The following is a 17,170-nucleotide window of genomic DNA, read 5'->3' on the forward strand; positions in this document are numbered from 1 at the left end:
AACAGGTAAAAGGTACCTGTTGCCAAGTCTGGTCTGTCCCACCTCCAGGTCCCACATGGGAGGAGAGAACTGACTTCTACAGTTCTGTTATGTGCCATGGTGTGTACCCCTAAAATACAAAGTCACAAACACATGTAATAGAGAATTTGTTGAAAAACACAAACCTGACCGCCCTCTAACATGATCAGGAGATCCATCAAGCTTGACTAAATAATTAAAACCCTACTTCATCTTGCCTGGTACTGCTAGTTGAGAGGCAGTAGGAGGGTGTGGTGCTACAGAACATGGGCTCTGTGGTTGAATGTAAGATTCTCATGTAAGACTATTCTGTGTATATCATAATTTGTCTACAATATATTTTTACTTGTGGGATCAGCAAATTGCAAGCAATGAAAGAAGTACTTTTGTGGTTTAAAAATACAGAAAGTTCAAGGCCAGGCATGGCAGTACATACATGTAGCCCCAACACTCAGCAGGCGGATTGCCTTAAATTTGACATTATGGCTTACATAGAGAATTCCAGGTCAGCCAGGCCTATATAGTGAGAGCCTCAAAATAATATTATAGTAATAATATTAAATATTTTTCAAAAATGGGCTGGAGGGCTGGCTAGTGGGTTAGTGCTTGCCATGTAGGCATGAGGCGCTGAGCATAGTAGCAAGAGTATCCATAATCCCAATCCTAAAGCAAGGTGGGGAGAGGGAAATCCCCAGAAGCCCATGGTGTCATCTAGTATGGAGAAGGGAACTACATGTCACAAGACAAGAGTGCAGGGCTGGAAGAACTGAGAGGTTCTTAGCCCCTAGTGACCTGAGCTCTCCTGTTTTCCATTCCCAGGGCATCTAGGCAGTTAGCACACCCAAGCAAGAAACTGTCTTAAGCAAGGCCTGACTCCCATTCTGACCTCCACATGCCTGACACCTGCTGCCCCCACAGAAAGGGAGATCGAGAGATTAATAAACAAGCTAGACAGTGGTGACTCACACCTTTAATCCCAGCACTCAGAGGCTAAGGCAGGTCCATCTGTGAGCTTGAGGCCAGCCTGGTCTACAGAGTGAGTTCCAGGACAGTAGGGATACACAGAGAAATCCTGCAGCAGCAGCAGCAGCAGCAGCAGCAGCAGCAGCAGCAGCAGCAGCAACAACAACAAAAGAACTAGATTTAAAAGATTTCAAAAGAACCCTCTTCAGTTTTCATGCTAGAATAGTTTCTGTGGGTCACGTGACTATAGCTTCAGCCAGATAACAGCTGCACATTGAGCAGGACTGGGGAACTGGTATTACTGGAAGGGGCTGCAGACAGCTTGGGTCCCTATAACAAAACTCAGCTTCTGGAAGACTGGAGGCATGACTCAGCAGTTAAGAGCGCTGACTGTTCTTCCAGAGGTCCCAAATTCAGTCCCCAGCAGCCACATGGTGGCTCACAACCATCTCTAATGTAATCTGATGCCCCCTCTGGCATGTAGGTGTACATGCAGATAGAGCCCTCATACATAAAGTAAATAAATAAATCTTAAAGTGTGTGTGTGTGTTGGGGTGGGGCGCTGCTCCCCTTCAAGGCACAGGCACAAAGGTAAGCTGTAACTGTGTATTCTAGATATTTGGCTTCTTGGCAACAGCAGCCTATGCAGTCAGCACGTTCCTGGCTGTGCAGAAATGGAGAGTCAGCATCCGCCAGCAGAGCGCCAATGACTACATCCGAGCTCGCACCGAGTCTAGAGATGTGGACGGCCGTCCTGAGATCCAGCGCCTGGACACATGAGACCGTCTGGAGCCCTCCCGCTGCCCTCTGCCCATTCTTCTAATCAAATTTTCTTTCTCTTAGCACGTCAGATTTTTGTGTGAACCAGCTGAATTTTGTCCTGTTTGGTAAAAATTCACTTTGGGAAAGGTTGCCTAGAGTGGCCCAGTGACTGATCTGTTGGGCATTGGGTGCCCGTGGGAGCAGCCAACTTTATTGAGTGCTCTAGGTCTTAACTGTCTGTCTCAGAACGCATGGTCTCACCTGACTCTGAGCCACCCTTTCGTGTGTATTTGCAATGAGTCAGAGCCTTATTAAATGGCATTGAGAAGGGAATTATATGTCACAAGACGGAAAGAAGCACAGGGGTGGGACAGCCAGTGAGGTACTTGGACAGCCTTCTAGCCAACTGGGGTGCGTGTTGAGTCTGTTAGATCCACCCTCCCTGTGTTCTGTTCCCAGAGCATCTGGGCAGCCAGCATGGCCTGAGGGGGACTCTGAGGGGTCTGATGGATGGATGTGTTCCTGTAACTTCCTTACCAGGCTTGTATGCTACAGGGATAGGAAAAGCTAGTGTCCTGTGGGGACAGCTCCGTGGACTGACTCCCAGAGCAGTGACCATTTGTCTCCTGCCCTGCTGAGAAATCACTTGATTCTTCCTCATGTGAATTGCCTTCCTGTGGTCCATACTTACTTTCCGGGAGAGGGGGCTATTACATGTGCCGGGGTCCTCCTACCTTACATATCATGGGGCTGAATTGCAGTTTTGGCAACTTTTACCTTCTCAGGTGAAAGCGCAGAAGAAACAGTCCTCCATTAGCCCGGGCACTTTGTCTACTTGCTGGCCTCATGGATCCCGTGTTTTGTGTGTGTGTGTGTGTGTGTGTGTGTGTGTGTGTGTGTTACAGCGTGGCACACTCAAACTCACACTTCTGTTGTGTGGACACATCTAATTTTCTGAATATCCGAGACAGCTCTAAAGTGATTCCAAGTCAGTTTTTCTAGGATTTGAAAATACTTGAATCTGTACCAGGACACATCCTTCTACGGATGTTCCACGAGGCACTGCTGTCATCTGGGCACCTGAGTGTCTTCACTATGATCAAAAGTCCTGGATTATATTAGGAATCCTAGTTACCTAGGCTTTTGGATTGGTTCTTGATAAACTGAAGATTATTTTTGTGGTGAATGAGTTAAACAGGCCCCTATGATACTGTAATTTTGTTGTTAAGAGACTAATTAATATGTCAGGTTCTCACTCTGAACTGTTGTTTACAGATCTTGTTGTAGCTCTAAGATTTTGTGGGTAGCCTCACCAAGAAGATGTGGCTGGCGAGAAGATAGCATGAGAGTAGAGAGTCCCCACTATCTCCTAAGGACTAGTCAGAACCCAGAAGTGGGTGGCAAATGTTGAGGAGAGTCTGAGGAGGTGCTCCCTGGGTACCATGGCCCTGCATCATTCAGCGAAGAGCAGTGCTGAATAGTAAAGAGGGGGCTCCTGTCAAACACCACTGCAGGGCTCAGGAGTCCACAGGAAATAGCCTGTATCTGATTCGGGGCAGGGTGGGGGAGAACTAGGGGCTGGCTCCCTAAACCCAATATCCAGTGTGATCAAGTCCTGCTGCAGTTCCAGATTGGCAGTAGTCCAGGCCCCATGTTCAGAGGATGACCCAGCTAGTCTGGTGTACTTCCCTCCCTACTGCTCTCCTTCAGAGGGCAGCCTGAGTCTGGCCTTTGCCCGGCTCCTCATGGAGAACTTCCTGTGGCTGGACATGTTGAGTCAGTCCGTCAGGGCACATTGTGCTTTACCAACCTTGAACCTGTTGTGTGTTGTGAGGTGGGGGAGTGGGTGACATCTTGATTTTTATCTGCTAGTTTTATGTGATCATTTTGCATTTGTTGAGTATGTCTACATAATCAAACTCTGGCTTTTCTGCCTTGGAGAATTCCTTTTAAAATCGCGTTGCAAAGACTCGATATGTATCAGATGGGGCCCACTTGGAAGGACCACCCTGAGCTCTATCATGTTACTGGGCCTCAGGAAAAAGCCACCTTTGAAGTGAGGCAGAAGAAAGAAGCATTCAGACAGGGTTTCTGCTCAGTTTCCCAAGTCCCTTCAATAAACCCATTTGATCCTGTGATGAAAGGAGGCCTCTGAGAAGTGTTTCGGCTGAAGGAAATGATCCCGAGACCCGCTGAGACCATGAATCCTGGTAAATGATAAAATGTGATGGCGTCTTAGGGCCTAAGAGACTTGAGAGCAATTTGCATCTTAGTGACAGAATCATTGTAATATTTATATCCCAGTAACTATTTAATATCCTCTGTGCTATGAAGCTTCCCTATGGCTTTTGTGTATGTACTATTGAACTGGTTCCCGTTGAGCCAGAGTGGCGTGTACACGTTCTAATAGGGTGGTGCACAGCCCCTCTTGCCTTTACAGCCAGTGTGGTGAGGAAAAGCCATGAAGGGAAGATGGTTGTCTAGAGTGAATGCAGACACCTGATTTTTCCTGTTGTGCTTCTGTACAAACAGAAGGTAATAGATTTGGGTTTTTAAAAATAACCTGTAAATTGAAAAAAAAAAGGATATTTTTGTGTTTATTAAGTCTACTGTGGACCAATGTCGCTTAGGTGTGGGGCATTTTAAGTCAACCGTATCAGTCTGTTTCCTGATGGAATGGAATTCACTTTCTCAGTTGGAGAAAATGTGGAGAAATGCAGTTGTTGGGAGCATCTGGTGTGTTCGTGGAGGTGTGGGGTTGAAGACCTCTAGCATGTGGTAGTTTTGATGGCTATTAATTCATCTTCGGAGAAAGTGTATTTTGGCACTGTTTCTCTCACCTGGGTGCCAGCCACCACCCTTCTCCTCTGCCTTCCTTGCCAAAGGCTCAGAGGCTAAGACTGCAGTCAAGAAAACCTAAAGATACGTATTGTCTCCTAGAAAGGGCAAACACAGTGAGGTAGTAAATTCTTTTCAGAGAAGTTCTGCTTAAAGTAGAGAGCCATGTGAGGCAGAGTGCTTTGTCTACAGAGAGCAAGAATGCACTAAGCTGCCACATCTTGCTTAGCGATACGCTAGAACACCAGCGTGGGCAGAGCAGAACCAGCAAGGATGAGCTACACACGATCACATGACCTGGGTCCTTCAGTAGACCCCTAGCAGGAAGACTTATGGGCAGGCCTAGTACGTATGCCTTGCCTTCCACCCTGTGCTAGATGCTTCAGGAGAGAATTTCATGACTCAGTTGAAAACTTGTTTTCAAGTTTCTTTTATCTTTGAAGTTTTCTATTAGTTCAGGCAGTCTTAGAAGAGATGAAGGTCTAACTCTTGTCCCTGCATGTATGTGAATTCTTGCTGTGAATGTGTCTTGGCTAGCCCTCTGTGTGACACAAACTCACCTTTTCTTGTGGATTTGCATGAACTATTTGGAGGAAATCTCTTGCCTATCTAAGAGGTGGCCTGAGGTTCATCCCTGCCCGTGTCAGATTCCCTTTGGGTCAGTCTTAGGAGCATGGAGACTTGTGTCCAACTGAGTAGTGATGTAGGTGGTTCCTACTCTGCCATCTGTGTTCAGAACACACACAAGTCCCATGGTTAGTATGCTCTTGCCTAACCACCTTTTTCTGAAGATGTCATCTACCTAGCAATAGTGACATTAAACAGGTAGCATTGGAGGTGGTGGGAGGCATACACTTTCTACGTAGAGAATTGTGGCTGATTCTCATGAGCTAAAAAAAAAAAAAAATGCTGCTTCTACTGTGTGACGTTTCCAGGTACCTTTTAGTTCCTCATAAAGTTGAAGAGTCTGAGGCTCCTCTTGCTGTCTGGTTTTATCAGCACCAGCCCCATAGCAGGGCCAGCTAGGCAGAGCCTAGTTTGCATGACAGAGGCCTGGGGGTGGGGCAGGCTTCAGTGGCAGTAGTGGGGAGACATAGATGGCACTTGATATGTTCTTAACCCCTGCTGCCCTGGAAACATGTCCTTAACCTCCCCCTCTTCAGAAGAGTGAGGTCTTTTGTGCTCCTGAACGGACTTGAGGGAAAGGGCTGAGTGTTGGAGACCATCATTCTTTAGTGCTGGCACCTGTCTAGTCTGGGTCTGCCTCAGGTGTATTCCAGACTCCTTAAAATCTATTGTTTTTCTCTTCTCGGCAGACATCTTTAAAGTAATCAGTTCTGTCTGGTTGAGAAAGTAATTTGGAATTTCTAACCTATCAATGTTTTTGTAGACATTGTCTCTGAAAGAAAATAGCATTCAGTGTTAGATCTAGAATTTTCTCCTAAAAGGAAATGTTCTACTGAGTCTCATGCTAGTCAGTATAGCATTAGATATAAGTTCTCAGGCTTTGGGTCCCCCCCCCCCTTTCTAGTTTTCTCTATTCCAAAAAAGCCGTAAGAGTAAAGGGGGTGCAGGGGTGCGAGCCCACTGAGCTGAAAGCAGTAGGCACTTCGCAGAGTCAGATTACATCATAGGTTCTTGAGCAGTGTGTGTATGGCGTTAGTCACCTTGTCACCTCTTGAGCAGTGTGTGTATGTCATTAGTTACCTTGTCACCCTCTTCAGTCTGATATTTTAATTCAGGTGAGCCTTTGATTAGCGGTTAGTGTCACTTGGATTGTGGCAAGCTAGCAGAACTTGTTTGTTTATGACTATGGTAAGAACATGTCTGGAGCTACGTCAGGAGTGAGAGGCTTTATTCTTTCATAATTGTGTCTGTTACCCCAGCAGGAAGTATCTTGCCCTTCTTTTTTAATCAGAATAGCTACCCAAGGAATCTGCCAGGAGAAAGGACAGGGAAAGAAGGCTTGTGGTCACTCCAGCCCAAGGCAAGACCAGGCCTGCCAAACTCTCCCTTCTTCATTCACCCACCCAGCTTTGCTTCAGTTCTTTCAGAGCTGATTCAGAGTACATTTCATGGTACTGCATGGTACAGCGATTCAGGGCTTAAACAATTGGCTAGGTCGGGCTGCAGAGGGCAAGAGTCATAGCCTGGGCCCACCTGTCCCAACTCTCATAACTTTTTTATGAAAACAATAGAAAACTAATTCAAATAATGAAATTGATCCATTTGCCTAAAATCATTGCTTCTTGATAACTAGGTTTTGGCATGGTTCCATGTGCTAGGGAGAGAAGCAGTATATGTTGAACTTTGTAGGAGTTTAGGAACCATGAAAGAAACACTAAGCTATTTATTTGTCCTTTTTTTTTTCCCTAAGTAGGCAATTCTGTCTCTGTATATTTTGACAAACAACCACTTCACCGTTGGTGCCTTCCATGTGTCACATAAGCACTCTTGTCAATCATGGAATTGGGGCGGGATGCACATTTAGTTAAACAGATAACACTATTTTTGTAGCATGACTGTGTCCTTTCAATATCGCTTTCTACATCGGTCCTGACATTTGGGCCATTCCCTCTTAAACTTCTATGTATTTTTCAAAACAACCCCTTCCAGCAAGTCCTGTCCCTAGCACTGTGTTTTTCTTTCCCACACTGCACTTCTGCTGGTGTAGTCTGAGAGTCAGAGGAGAGTTCTGAAAAAAGTCACGTTCTTGTAATTCTGTTTGACACTGTTTGACTGTTTTAGACTGGAAGAACTGTTGCTCACCAACAGTGAGAAGAAGGTGGTCTCATTTTTCACAAGTTTCAACCATGCACCACCTTCCTGCTTGCTGGGTCTGGTGAGAGCTTGCATTTTGTTTCTTGCATTGACTCCTGGCCCTCCCATTCTAGCCAGTCCCAGGCTGCTGTCTGGCTGTCTCCTAGGATGGGCTAAGTGCCGCTGTGTCCAGCAGCACCTCAGCCTTGCTCGGATTCACCACACTTGGGTTTAGGTGGTGGGTTTCTGGGTAGCCTCAATGCCATAGGAGGTCCCGTGCTGTGGCGGGCTGGCTGGAGCCTGAGCACAGGGTGACCTAGCCGTCCATTTTGTTTTCCTCACTGCACACCTTGGAGTTGTCTGGCCAGGAAAACCTCACTGAGCCATTGCTGAGTAAGGTATCCTCTGAGACATGAACTTGTAGCTCTTTGGTTTTTGTCCTTGGAAGAGTCAAAATATGTAATTCTGTGACAACAGAAGTCATTATGTGGCTGAATGACAGTTTTCTGCCAGGATCGGCCACGGCCACTCCATTTAACTAGTGGCACTCTTGGGAGACAATAGTTAGCACATTTTGTTTCTTGAGTTGGGTTTTCTTTGAGGCAGGGTCTTGCTAGGTAGTCCTGTCTGACCTCTAACAATAGCAATCCCCCTGTTTCTTCCTCCTAAATGCTGGGATAGTACACAGAAGTGTACTACCATACCCAGCTAAAGTTTAGCATGGGAATTCCAAGGTGAAGGCTGTTAACAAAACAAACTTTAATTTGTGTTGTTTGCAGTACTAAGCTTCCCATCCTGGCCCATTTGACGTTGCTACCATGGGTGGGCCTCCCCTGACTCCGGGGTTTACCCTGTGCATTTCAAATGATGTGGGAGCCATGGCATTTGCTCCTGTTGATTTGCCTGACAGCAGGCAAAGCCTCACACTGCCCTCAACCTCCCCACTTTTCCTTTGAAGGACCAATTTTTCATGGTACTTGTCTTGATTGTTTTCATATTGTTCAAATCTGTATTTTTGTATGTAGAGGGAAATAATTTTCTCAATACTAATCACTAATGATACTGTATTGTCATGAAGGAGTTCTTGTTTAATAAATGGACATATAAAATGCTTTAGTGTTTTCTTTCTCTCCCAAAGGCTTTGGGTACCACTTTTGTAACAAGCTTGCCCTGTGGCGGTGAGGTGGAACAGTCGGTTGGCTGTAAGCAGGCTGTAAAGGGACTGGACCAGCTTGCCAGGCTGTGGGGCATTACACAGCCTCTCTGCCTCTGCACATCTGACTGCCTGCATGTTTTCAGTACGTGTTCAGTGACAGTGACCAGAATGTTTTGCTACTTTGCTTGGGCCAGAATGCTGACTAGGGTCCTTGTAGCAGCTGCTCTGAGGTCCCTTACTCAACTAGTTCCTAAACCATTAAGCCTCAACATTTTGTCTGCCGAAGGACACCAACTTAACTAGAGTGTGTGCTTACCCTTTAGTGCCTGGACTACAGGATTGAGTAAGGGCACCAGCAGTGGCCACATGTTACTCTGATGCCCAGCAGAGTAAGTACTGTCTTGCCATTGATGCCAGAGCTGCCAGGACTCACTGTGCCTGCTTGTATGGAAACAGGCAGTTACTGCACAATGTGTCTGTAGGCAGTGGGTGGATTTCTTAGTCAGACACACTCCAAGCATGTAGTCAGTTTGTTTTAATCCATTGTGGCAATTTTTTTTAGGGAGAGGATTCACATGCAAGATAAGAAGGTTACAAATGCCCAAAACATGGGCCCAGAACTCTGGCTCATTCCTGGGGCCTCTTGGGTTACAGAAAAGGCCATTTGTTACATTGTTTTTGTATAAAAAAAAATATAAAAAAAGAAAACCCCATCAAAGACACATACACAGTATCAGCCCCCAAGGGATAGAAGGCCCATGTCACTGGTGGTCCTGCCCAGGTGTCTGGAGGAAGCACTTTACCTTTTAGGATCCCCAGGAGGAGAGTGCTTGGCTGGGCCTGCCCAGCCACTTGTGACTTGGTCACTGCCACTGTATTGGTTGGCTCCCTGTCTGTGGGCCGTGGTAAACAAGTCTTTGGGTTCCTTTCTGCAAAGGTCTCAGACCCCCAGTGGAAGACTTGGCTAGTTAAGTTTCTCCCTGTTTCACAGTGAGGAGGGAAACTTCTTGAACAAAGATTCCTGAAAGTCCTATCAACCGAAGTGCAGGCGTGAACAGAAACACTCTGTGCAGGCTGGGGCTGGTGGCCCAGCCTGCTGTGGTTTTGTCTGTCCCTGTTAATAAAAGGAAGTCTCACCGCACCCCATGCTGCTACATGAACTGCAGTGATTGGCTCTGTTTGGCGTGTGCTTCTGTGGGGCAAAGAGGTTAAAGGGGCCCAAAGACAGAAAGGAGAAGGGAGGATGTTCAACGAGCCCTACCATGCTAGCTCAGCAGCACCAAGCCAACAGCCAATTGTGAGTTGAGGCCTCACTCTGCTCTCCCGTGGGCATTCCCTGCCATGCTCCTGTAGCCACGTGGGGACGGTATGGGTGAGAGGGCTGAGTGGCTCCAGTTGGCAAGCGCAGACAGTCCTTCAGTCAGAATCTGAGTCAGAGTTGGAATTCTCTTCTGGAAGGAAAACAGAGGGTGCTCACACCAGCCCCTGGGCCGTGGCGTAGGAATGGGGGGCACCGCCATCCAGCAGGAGACCTGGGCCCTGCTTCTCCTATCTTAGAGGCAGGCTGGGCACTGGGGCACAGGTAGGGAGAGTAGGCCCTTCTACTTAGCCCAACGCCCACATGCTTCCTACCCAGGTGGTCCAAGCCACCCAGACATTGCCTCTCACCTGCGATGTCAGAACTGTACACCTGCACTCCTTTCTCCACCCCCATTCAGCAGGACAAAGCAAAGACAATAATAATTATCCCTGAACTGAATACACTGAAAGATGCTCCCCCCCCCCTTGTAAAGCTATTTTATGGGTTTAGCTGTTTATAAAGATTATTCTGTAGAACCTTCTGGAACTGTCTGCCTCATAAGACAAGGCACTGTACTCTAATGCCTGTCCCTCGTACTAGCGGGTGTTTTCTGATACTTGTCATGTCCCTTCCCAAGCCCTGCTTCTTCCCCCTCATCCATTAGCCAGGGAGGTACGAGTAGGACAGGCTTGCTATATTCATATTCGGCATGTAGGCCAAGAATACTTTAATTGCAAAACAACTATTTTACATTAAAACCACATAATATTCAAAATGTGTATTCATGGACATCTATGCTCTGGTCCCTGAGCTGGCTGATCAGCATTTGCTACAGATCCCAAAGGCTTGAAGACAGACAGCATCCAGGAGCATTTAACTCACAGACCAGAAAAGAGTTTGGAATGGTATTCATTTTTTAGCACTGAGACAGTCACTGGAACTCCCAATGGAAAATTGGTGGCCCCTAAATCTAACCAACTTGGTCTACTTCAGACATTTAGTATTTAATGGAGATCTTATGGCCAAGACCTGCCCTGAGCAATTCTTGTCTAGCCACAGCACCGCTGCCCTGCTCCAGAGAAGCACTCGGCTCAGGTGCACTTTCTTTGGAAAAAGGTCCGATCAAGCCAGGTAAGGGTTGCCATGAGCTTGAGACCAGCCTGGGCTATAGAGTGAGTTCTAGGCCATTTTGAGCTATACAGACTGAGGTCCTATTTCAAAAACAAACTCAGCCTAAACAAAATCGGGGCCAGACTGTGCCTGTGTTTGCCTGGGTGCTGTGGGCCTCCCAAGGAGGAAAAGAGCTGGGTCTAGTAGGTTGGTCCCAGAAGGAACAATGTCCTGACTGGCTGGCTGCGCAGAGGGGTATTAGGGAGCCTCCAGAGGTGCAGGTTACACCTGCTTTCCTCCTAAGCTGAGGCCCTAGCAGACTAACCTTGACAATGAAGGGGTATGACAGGTAGTCAGTCTGTAAAACACTTCCCATGTTTCCTCCAGCCTCAGACAAAGCAGGTGTCCCCAAGGAAGGGCAGAACTCTACAGCTGTCCTGAAAGTGGTCGGTCAGCTAGGTTCTTTATCAGAAACCACACAGACTGGCCACTCACCTTCTGTCCTATGGGCTGTGGTCTCGTTCCCAGAGTCTCCTTGCTTGAGGAATTTGGCCACTTCATTAAAGATCAGGTAGAAGTCAATGGCAAACACAATTGTGGCAAAAAAGCCAAAAACCTGTGGGATACATTCATGGCATATGGCAGGGGATACAGACAAGGTGGCTAGGAACATTGCAAGGACCTCTGGGAGACTGGGTATAAGCAAGCAGCACTGAGGAGTAACCCAACTAGGACTGATGGGCAGGCACAGCCCTTGAGTTACCACCAATAAGGACTATGGGCCTGGTAGACACCAGCCTCCCAACTGAGGACAGAGTAAGTCTCTAATTAGCAGACTGGAATGGCAGAGACCCACACAGGGACCCAGGGCCTAAGCAGGGGTGGGATGTGCCCAGGTTCCACTATGGAAGTAGGTGCCAAAGGGGAGGACCTGGAGCATTTCGGAGGGATGCTGTTGGGTATCATCAGAGAGGGTTAGGGCAGCCACTCACTCCTGCTGCCTTGTAAGCCCCTTCTGAGTATTTGGCGACAGCAGTGATGGAGATGACGAAGTAGATGAGAGCAGCCGTGACACAGCGCAGGAAGTCCTGAGGAGAGAGGAACATGTCCACTCTGTTCTGATCTCTTGAAATGGGGCACAGCATGGGGAGCCAACACAACCAGCCCCAGCACCCACGGAGTCCCTGTCCGGGCTCCACTTGCACGTCCTGGCCGTGAATCTATTCCTCATGTGCCTCTTGTCTTGAAGACCTCCAGCAACTTACACTGCCCTGTCCCTGGTCCAGCTGTATCTTCTCTGCAAATAGCAAATGGGTATAGACTAGCCTACAGTTTGCTCGGCAGAAATGGGAAGTGGAGAACATCTAGTTCCCCAAGGGTCTTGGCTTTACCACAGTGAGATTCATTTATGATCACAGTCTCTGCTTACTCCCTGAGGTGAGGCTGCAGTGCTGTTAGCTATGACTAGGTGATTACACGGACACTGGAGATTAAAGTCTAGAGAGTAGGGTCTGAGCCCAAGTCATTGGTGGCTTTTTTCAGTGATGCATTTTATCCACTAAAAGGCACTCTCTCGGGACTGCAAGTTCTTCAGGTGGTCACATAAGGTGGTCACATGCCAGACGACCAGACTCTAGGAAGTCCCAAGTCCTCAGTTACCCTGCCTTGCTGGAAATGGCTTGAATGCCTGTGGCTGAGACACATTCCTCCTCTAAGGTCAGAGCAACAGCTCCACCTGGTGGTCAGGAATCATCCTTAGGTGCCCAGTGTCACAGACCAGCTCAGGAGGCTCCTACCATGAGGACCGTGGTCACAGTGCTAATGGGTGGGCAGCGGTGGAGTTGTGTGAGTGTCCTGAATTATCTGAAGCTTTCAAACTGCTCACTATTGCTGCAGACAGTAGGGCTGAAATGTGGAACCCTAGATTCTTTGGGTGACAGCCAACCCCTTCCTTCTGGTTCCCCTGATCCTTACCATCATGGGCCAGCACAAGCCCTGCCACTTGTCATTCAGCTGCATGGCATCAGCAAAGAGGAAGTAGATGGCCAACAGAAACTCCAGAAGAGGCACTGTGAGGAAGGCAGATGCCGAGGATACCACATAGCAGACGAAGGTAATGAATGAAAGGCCCTGCGGAAGAGCAAGGATATTCAAACCCTCTTACCACCCCCAGCCCAGGACATAACCCCGAGTCCTATACCTTGCTGAATCCCTGCTAGGACCCCATCTCGAAGCCCCAGACTCCCTAGCAGGGTGCTTGTGGGGCTGCTGAACTCTTAAGCTCTACGACAGAACATAGCCAGCTTAGCTGTGTCCACAAGGGGGCGAGCCGGAGCTAAAATCTACTGCTTTCAAACCGTCACACCCAACACCTAATTAGGTAAACCTAACTTCATTAAGGATGTTGTGCATGCTGAAGTGGTTGCGGTGGAGACGTACTGACATCTACAGTTGAGTTTGAATGACTGAAAGCACAGGGAGGTGGATGGAAACGGGCGATAGAGAAGGCTGAGCAATGTTAGCCACTGCACAGTTCAGGTGCGGCGATGCAGGGGGGTTGATAGAGATGTCTTGCCACTCCTGCATCTGCGAGTCTTCATGAAAAGAACAACAATAGCTATGCATGAGGCTGGGGTTGCAGCTCAGCTGGTAGAGAACTTGCCTAGGCTACACAAAGCTCTGGGTTCGATCCAGAGCACTGTATAAACTAGGCATGGCGGTACATGCATGGAATCTTAGCACTTGGGAGGGGAAGCAGAGAGACCAGAGGTTCAAAGTCCTCCTCAGCCTGGGATACATGAAACCCAATCTCAACAAAGTCATAACTCTCTTGGAGAGAGTAAAGACATAGGGTTCCTGCTGCACCATTCCCAGTCTATGTGAAAGGTGGGGCTAGCTATACCCCACCAGAAGCCTGGGCCACAATGCTCTAGGTATGGAGGATGCTAAGGCTCACTACTGCAGACTTGTGCATGGCATGGAAACAAGATGAAGAAGATAGGTCAGTGGCTCTTCAAGCCCAATCCTTGCTAAGGTTTCTGGACTTCTCTGCTTCTGACAACCACTTGGGTGCTACTCACAGCCTCTCTATCTATCACTGTGGATGGGTTTGAGTCCATCTATAGCTCAGCAGTTTAAGGAGAAACCCAGGAGTCCTGCATGAGGTACCATGGCTGCTTCAGACAAATGAATTGATCTCAGCAACCCCACTCCCACCCCTTTCGTTGAACATATCATGGGGGAAGCTGAGCTTCCCTTGGGAAAACAGGAAACTTAAGGCTTAGAGAAAGGCTTTCTGAGGTTGCCATCAGCCCCTACTGTATTTCCTTGTCAAAGGCTGCTCTTATACCTCTCCTCTTTCTGTTACCATTCTCCTTAAGAAAGTCTGATTCTGGTGACACTCCCCTGCCCCAACACACACACACACACACACACACACACACACACACACACACACACACACACACACACACACACCACCCCTTGATTCCTGTTTTCTCATGCCCTGATTCTTGGTGGCTGCTTCCCCTAGCTTTCTATCCAGGTTAGACTCCCTACTTGCACGGGACCAAGGGGAGGAATGACTAGGGGTGGCTCCCCTATACCCTATAAGCTTGCCCCTTACCCTTCATATTTTCCTAGGTCTGGATTTCTGGCACCCAGCTAGGGCAAGGACATCTTGTGAGTTCTGGCTGGCTGGCACTCACCCCCTTTCCATGAAGGGCTACTGGGTAGGGTAGGATTGAAGCCAGTGGCCAGTGGATTCAAAGTCCCCGCCCTATGCCCCCAGAAGCTCCCAGAGATCTGAAACGGCCAGTTAGAGAATGGGCGTTAGGTACACTTGGTACCTCGCTTAGGAACAAAGTATTAGGTTCTATTGGTGTCCTAGGGTGGACGCCTCCTTCAAAAGTCATGGGGTACAAGGGCAGAACCCCCGCCCCCATCTATCCTCAAGGCCACTAGATGGTCACCTGTCAAATTTCCTAGCAAAACCACTGTCTCTTCTATCTCCGACTCTAAGTGAGAACGGGTCGGATATTAAGTTGCTAGGAAATCTGAGCAACAAGTGGCTGTCACCATGGGCTGTTTCCTCTTTCCACCGTCCCTCCTCCCACCCCTCTCCCAATCTCCATAGGCTCCATGCCAGTTCCCGCCCCACACGTGATGATGCTGGAGTGTTGGGAGGACAAAGGAGACTTTCCTATCCGGGTGGGGACAAGCAAGGAGGAGGAAGGAGTACGGTGCGGGAGGGAGGAAGAAGAGCATGAAGTCACCCGCTGGCTTGCCACCCTGAGACAGTGGTCTGCCTGCACCTTCACTACGTGGCCCCGGCCTCACCCACTCCCCGGGGGCTCATCCCACTCCGCAGGATCTTCATCAAACAGGCCGCTACGTCTCCACAGAGGAGGTGGGAGGTTGTGCAGAGCGGGCGAGGCCAGAAGGAGCCGAGCGAGCGCAGCAGTCCCGGGGGCCCAGAGAGGGTGGAGGCGCTCGAGGTCACACAGCCGCCGGACTGCCGCTCTAGCGGGGTCCAGGTCCCCAAACCCTGGTCTCTAATCCCTTTCGATGGCCTCGTGGGTTGGAGAAGCCAGGAAAACCACGGCTCGGGCCTGATTCTGATTCGAGCTCGCTACAGAAAAGCCGTAGCAAGTTTGGGGGCGGTGGCCCAAATTCACGCGATTTCCCTGCGCTGGAGATGCAAGGCCCGGGGCTGGGGGGCGCGGGGACCTGGCTTCACGCACCCGGGGAGCACGCGCACTCACCGACTCGGCCAGCAGGAGGCGGCCTTTAAGAGAGCAGAGGAAGGCGCGTGCGGGCAACAGGGCTCGGAGCCCCGGCACTGTCCTGCCACTTCGGGGGCCATGCGTGGACTCCGGGTCGGGCTCTGGCTCTGCGTCCCGGGGCCACATAGCGGCGCTATCTGGTCGAGCCTCGGCCTCACAGTCTCACCCACCGCTCTGGAGGGAAGCGGAAACCCGCTGTGCGGAAGAAGAAAAAGTTGAGTTAGACTAGGCCCGGGACTCATCCTCCACTGCCCCGCCCCCACGTCCCCCATCCCCACCCACAACTGCCCCTCGAACCCTGCCCCGCCCATTCTCCCTCCGTCCATTCTCTACGTAGCCCCATATTTCTGGGACACTGCCCTACCCATCCGTCCCCTCGATCCTCCCATCTGCGCCTCCCCCACTGCCCCTGCCCATATCCTGCCCCATCCTTCCAACCACTCCTCATTGCCTCTCAGACCTAGTCCAGTCTGTCTTCTCTATTTCCCCTTACGTCCTTTGCCTCTTCACTGGCGCTAGGATCCTCCCCGACCCCTTGGCCTTCCATTCTCAGTTCCCCCTCCGTCCTGTCCCGCCCACTGACCCCGGCGCACCCTCGGACCCTTCCCCCTACTCCCTTCCCCACCCGTGGTTCTTTGCACCACACTGCCCCTCCGATCATCCTTGGCCCTCTATCCTCCGGTCATTTCTCATTCTCCACACCTCCCATACTGGTTCTCCCCCCAGCCCATCCCGGTCATTCTCTGTGCCCAGTCTCTCACAGCCTCCTTTACCTGCTCCCCCTATCTTCTGCCCTATTCTCCCACCCCTTCCCATGCTCCCCACCCACCTCCCCACCTCCCCCACTCACTATTTCCGCTCCGTCCCACCCCCTCTGACTCTGTACCTAGGTCCTCCCAGTCCCCCTCAAACCCCAGCTGCGGGGTTTGCTCTGTGTGGCTTGCTGGCTTGGAGTCTTCTTGTGTCGTCTGTCTCCTTACCCCGCCCTGACTGACACAGACCCACTTATCTGCCCTGAGCGCTTCGAGGCCGACCACCTGTCCCTGCTCCGCATTCTGCTCTTTAAGCACGAAATAACTTTCTACCCTAGGCACTTTCTGAACCTAGACAACTCCAGGATCCCCCCTCCACCACTCCCGCCCAGTCCTCTCCACTTGCAGAGTGCTTTCTCCCTCTTGGCTCCTCTTGGAGTTTTCCTACTACTTCCCAGGCCACGCTTCCTCTACTCCTTGGCTTGCCCATCTTCCTCTTCTATTTTTCAGGTCACACTCCCTGTCAGGCCTCAGCTAGCACGTCCTTCTTCCTGGCCTCTTTTGTTAGCTGCCTCAGGCTTGGGTTTATTCCTTACTGGACTAACCAGAGATCTGGAATTGTCCTTGTTCTCCCCCACCACTATCCCATCCCGGATGCTCTCTAACTACCACTAAGTTTGCACTCCTGCCCCCCATAACTACTATGAGGCTCTTCAAGAAGTCGCTG

The 17,170-nt window shown here is 49.6% G+C and overlaps 2 protein-coding genes across 5 annotated transcripts in view; one reads left to right on the forward strand and one right to left on the reverse strand.

The window, feature by feature from the left end:
• The window catches only part of Cmtm4 (CKLF-like MARVEL transmembrane domain containing 4), a 39,905-nt gene extending 37,341 nt beyond the window's left edge, over nt 1-2,564 (forward strand). Inside the window, exon 4 of the mRNA NM_001172151.3 lies at nt 1,597-2,564. Coding sequence (NP_001165622.1) covers nt 1,597-1,761 — 165 coding nt within the window. The 3' untranslated portion in view covers nt 1,762-2,564. The remainder of the gene's footprint in view (nt 1-1,596) is intronic.
• Nucleotides 2,565-9,017: 6,453 nt separating this feature from the next.
• Cmtm3 (CKLF-like MARVEL transmembrane domain containing 3) lies at nt 9,018-17,170 on the reverse strand. 4 transcript variants are annotated; one of them, XM_039097537.2, is made up of 6 exons: nt 17,049-17,170; nt 15,671-15,886; nt 12,882-13,037; nt 11,900-11,995; nt 11,403-11,523; nt 9,018-9,948 (listed from the first exon to the last, which is right to left on the reverse strand). In XM_039097537.2, exons 2-6 carry the CDS (start codon nt 15,815-15,817, stop codon nt 9,914-9,916), a joined length of 555 nt encoding a protein of 184 aa, XP_038953465.1. In that variant the 5' UTR covers nt 15,818-15,886; nt 17,049-17,170; the 3' UTR covers nt 9,018-9,913. The 4 variants fall into 4 exon arrangements, with proteins under 4 accessions (XP_038953465.1, XP_006255111.1, XP_008770463.1 ...); XM_006255049.5 differs by lacking the exon at nt 17,049-17,170 and adding an exon at nt 16,578-16,930; XM_008772241.2 differs by lacking the exon at nt 17,049-17,170 and adding an exon at nt 16,152-16,280.

Source organism: Rattus norvegicus, chromosome 19 (assembly GCF_036323735.1).
Source record: "Rattus norvegicus strain BN/NHsdMcwi chromosome 19, GRCr8, whole genome shotgun sequence".
Taxonomy (NCBI): Eukaryota; Metazoa; Chordata; class Mammalia; order Rodentia; family Muridae; genus Rattus; species Rattus norvegicus.

What these genes read in the sequence shown, in the direction of transcription:
- Cmtm3 (XM_039097537.2), bottom strand. Translation starts at nt 15,817, where the DNA reads ATGTGGCCCCGGGACGCAGAGCCAGAGCCCGACCCGGAGTCCACGCAT. An exon ending in GCCTCCTGCTGGCCGAGTCG is followed by an intron (nt 13,038 to 15,670) that starts GTGAGTGCGCGT and finishes GCTCTTCCGCAG; the next exon opens with GGCCTTTCATTCATTACCTT. An exon ending in CACAGCCCATAGGACAGAAG is followed by an intron (nt 9,949 to 11,402) that starts GTGAGTGGCCAG and finishes TTTTCCTTCCAG; the next exon opens with AAGAGAATTCCAACTCTGAC.